The sequence below is a fragment of the Chionomys nivalis genome, chromosome 7 (assembly GCF_950005125.1).
Source record: "Chionomys nivalis chromosome 7, mChiNiv1.1, whole genome shotgun sequence".
Lineage (NCBI taxonomy): Eukaryota > Metazoa > Chordata > Mammalia > Rodentia > Cricetidae > Chionomys > Chionomys nivalis.
Genome location: NC_080092.1, coordinates 27723894 through 27727576, shown reverse-complemented (window position 1 = coordinate 27727576; position 3683 = coordinate 27723894). Strand labels below are relative to the sequence as shown.

The 3683-nt window shown below is 38.7% G+C and overlaps 1 protein-coding gene across 1 annotated transcript; it reads right to left on the bottom strand.

The window, feature by feature from the left end:
* Positions 1–2874: 2874 nt before the first annotated feature.
* On the bottom strand, positions 2875–3281 carry LOC130878645 (guanine nucleotide-binding protein G(I)/G(S)/G(O) subunit gamma-5-like). Its single transcript, XM_057776684.1, has one exon. The coding sequence runs from the start codon at positions 3279–3281 to the stop codon at positions 3075–3077; it is 207 nt and encodes a 68-aa protein (XP_057632667.1). The 3' UTR covers positions 2875–3074.
* Between the last annotated feature and the right edge of the window lie 402 nt (positions 3282–3683).

Here is a 3683-nt window from a genome sequence, read left to right as displayed (position 1 = left end):
ACCCTGACGTGTCTGGCAAATGTTATTTCACTGAAAATATCCACTGTTCTTCACACCTTTGTGAGAAATCAATTGCCAGTGGAAATATGGATTGATGTTTTTGTCTTCAGCGCTGTCTAATTGTGTTATGTGTCTTTTTTCCTGCCAGTAGCATGCTGTGTTTGTTATTGTATCTTTATGCTATTTTAAAGTCAGGTATTCTGTTGCTTGCTGCACTGCTTTGTTCTGTTTGGATGGTTACTCAGAACTGTTTGACTCTTCTGAGTCTACTGTGTTTGCATATGTGTTTTCAGATTGTCTTCTCTGTGTCTGAAGAAAGACATTGATATTTTCATCTGAATAACTTTGAATTTATCTATCTGTCATATATATTTTGCTTTGGGTAATATGGTCATATTAACAGTTTATTTCTGATTTTTGAGTATATCTTCTCATGTTTATTTAGTTCTATCTAATCTTATAGTCACCTCAGGGTTCTGTGTAAGCAGAAAGTTAAAATTGAAACAGCCTTTTCAACTGATGACTTAATGTTGAAGACATACTGAATGTGTGTGTGTGCATGTGTGTGTATAAAAAACATGCCTTCACTCTGTTTAAAAAGAAATATATTCAATTTGCAGCTGGTTTCTAGGATGCCTGAGCAGTGATTTCTCAGTCGTGTATAGCAAAGAAGACATACTCTCATCAAACTAGCAAATACCATCAACAATGAGTATGAGGAAGAATATGATGCCCAGAGCTGTCACAAAGCATTATTTTAAATTTACAGCTTTCAAAAAAATATTGATCATACAAAGAAATAAGAAAATGTGGCCCACTTCGTTGTGGCATAACTGTAGTACCATTTCTATGGCCCGTGTTACGATATCTATCTGTGAACTCAGCCTTCAGCTGGTCAGCAGAAAGACTGTGAGTTCAAAGCTGCCTTAGATATTTCATAAAACCCTGTCTCAACTCCCTACCCTCCCTCCAAAAAAAAAAAAATGACAACCCATGGGTAGAAAGGGGAGGGGGATAGAAACTGTGTCTGAAAGTGTTCATTTGTGGGATTTATTAAACTAACAGTATAACTCAACTAGTTTAAACATATTGTGAAGAAGAAATGGCCCACATCTAAAGTGGCAATGGAAGGAATGAAAGCAGTGCTTCACCGAAGCAAGAGCTCCATCCCTGGAACTGAATTCTGTAAAAATTCTAGGATTGAAAAGTACAATAAATGAGATGAAAATTTCTCTAGTAAATTTAACAGCTGATATGATATTAAACAAAGAATTAATTAGACCATAGGTCGGTTGAGATGACACAGTCTAAAGAACAAAAGGAAAGAATAATGAAGAGCAATAAGCAAAGTGTCAGAAGGCCGTGTATGGACCAACATCATGTGAACCAACAGATAGATGATGGGAAAGAGGCTGCGATGGATTCAATGTGGCTTGTCCCTATTGGAGAAAATACAAGCTTAATATGTCCATAGTATTTGGAGGCAGTACTCATGTGATTGAATTCTGGGGGCAATATAGGAAGAGGGGACTCAGAGGATACACACATTTTCTCTGGATACCCTGTACCAATCCAGAATTCTATCTAAAAAATTACCATATATATATATATATATATATATATATATATATATATATCACCTTGACTTAGTTAGGATTTCCATTGCTGTGAAGAGATGCTATGATCATCGCAACTCTTATAAAAGAAAACATTTAATTGGGGTGGCTCGCTTATGGTTTCAGGGGTTCAGTCCATTATCATCATTATAGGGCATGGTAGCATGCAGGTAGACATGGTATTGAGAGTCCTACATCTTGCAGGTAATATGAAATGGTCTCTGACACTGGGTGGTATCTTGAGCTTAGGAAACCACAAAGCCTGCCCCACAGTGACACCCTTCTTCCAACAAGGCCATAACTACTCCAACAAAGCAATTCTTCCTATTAGTGCCACTCATGTGACATTATGGGGTCAATTACATTCAAACTACCACATACCTCAATCTTAGAACAGAGCTACAAGCCAAAGTAAATATCTAAAACAAACAAACAAAAACAGAAAAATCTTGGACTGTGGTCTTGTTATCAACAACAAAAATAGACCAACACGGTGGTAAGAATTATTTTGAAGAACTAACAGTCTAACTTGTTCCAAATTAAATAAAAGTGATCAGACTATGCATCCAAATAGCTCAAGAAATTCCAACAGGATGAGTCCTGAGAGCCACATACTATCTGAACCCCATCATGATTAATCTTCAGAAAGATACAAGCAAAGAGACCCAGGATGGGATGGTCCAGGAAGGTGACTCATCAGGTTAAAGCACTTGTCAAAGCCTGGCAATCTGAGTTCCTTCCCTGAAACTCATGTAAAGATGAAAGAGGTGAATCAACTCCACAGAGGTATCTACTGGTCTCCCCAGGAAGGCTGTGACATGCGTATGTACTACCCCACACACCACACACACACACACACACACACACACACACACACACAGATTTAAAAAGTAGAGTTCAGTATGTAAAAGCCCTTCTTGTTCTTGTAGAGGACTTACACTGTGTTCTAAGCACCCACTTTGGGCAGGTCACAATAGCTTGTAACTCCAGGTCCAATCCAGTGTCCTCTTCTGGCTTCCATGGTCACCTTCATGCATGTGGTACACAGTCACATAAGCATGTACATGCACGTACAAAGAAATTTAAAAATAAATAGTTAAACAACAACAACAACCAAGAAACAACTCGTTATCCCTGGGAAATACTCCATAGAATTAACACTAGATTCCTTGTTAGAAATTATGAAGTCCAAAAGGCAGTGGGATATAGTCCAAGATTATGAAAGGTGAAAGTTCTTTTTCTTTTGAATTTTATGCTGTTTTATTATATGCTACAGCCAGTGTATATAAAATAGTTAAACCTTGTGAAACAGAAATCCATGAAGATTCAGAGAGGTGGATGTTAAGGATTGACAAGTAAAGACTGTGTATTATGGCACGTGTTAGAGAAGCTTCTGTACAGACTTCAGAATATCCACAGGTTCATGAAAAGTGGTTTAAGAAACCTCAAGATAGCTGACTACAAAAAGGAGCAGACTTTCTGGGGTCTGAAGGGATTTGTACTGGAAGACACTCCGGTCAGCAGAGGGTCACGTTGAGCATTCTGCAGACAGAACTGTTTCAAGTCTGCAGCTGCCTGGGAAACCTTCACGCGGTTGAGCCCGGCTTCCAGCCGGAGCTGCTGAACCACCTTCTTCATGGCGGCAATGCTAGAGGAACCCGACATGATGCTCAGGACAGCAGTGCCGACTTGTGAGGGGCGGCAGGTTGCAGGGCAGGGGTGGGGGTGGGGAGAGTGGGGGCGGGGCAAGGTGAAAGTTCTTTAAAAAGCAATGTAGAATTATATATCCAGAAAAACTGCTTCACAGTTGAAAGGAAATAAAGAGATTCCACGATAAATCTGGCAGAATCCATCACTTGCTAAAAAAAAAAAGAAAAAATAAAGAAAGAAAGAAGCTCTGCCATTTTTTCTTTCTCCTACCAAAGTGTGGATAGAACCTTATATATAAAAGCTCCCACTATGCGCTCTATGTCACTGAGTCACATAATAATTCCATAGCAAATAGTTTAGAAATAAAAAATAGAAACTTAGGGTCCTACTTCCAAATTTGAGGAATTCTTGTATATT

What these genes read in the sequence shown, in the direction of transcription:
- LOC130878645 (XM_057776684.1), bottom strand. Translation starts at nt 3,281, where the DNA reads ATGTCGGGTTCCTCTAGCATTGCCGCCATGAAGAAGGTGGTTCAGCAG.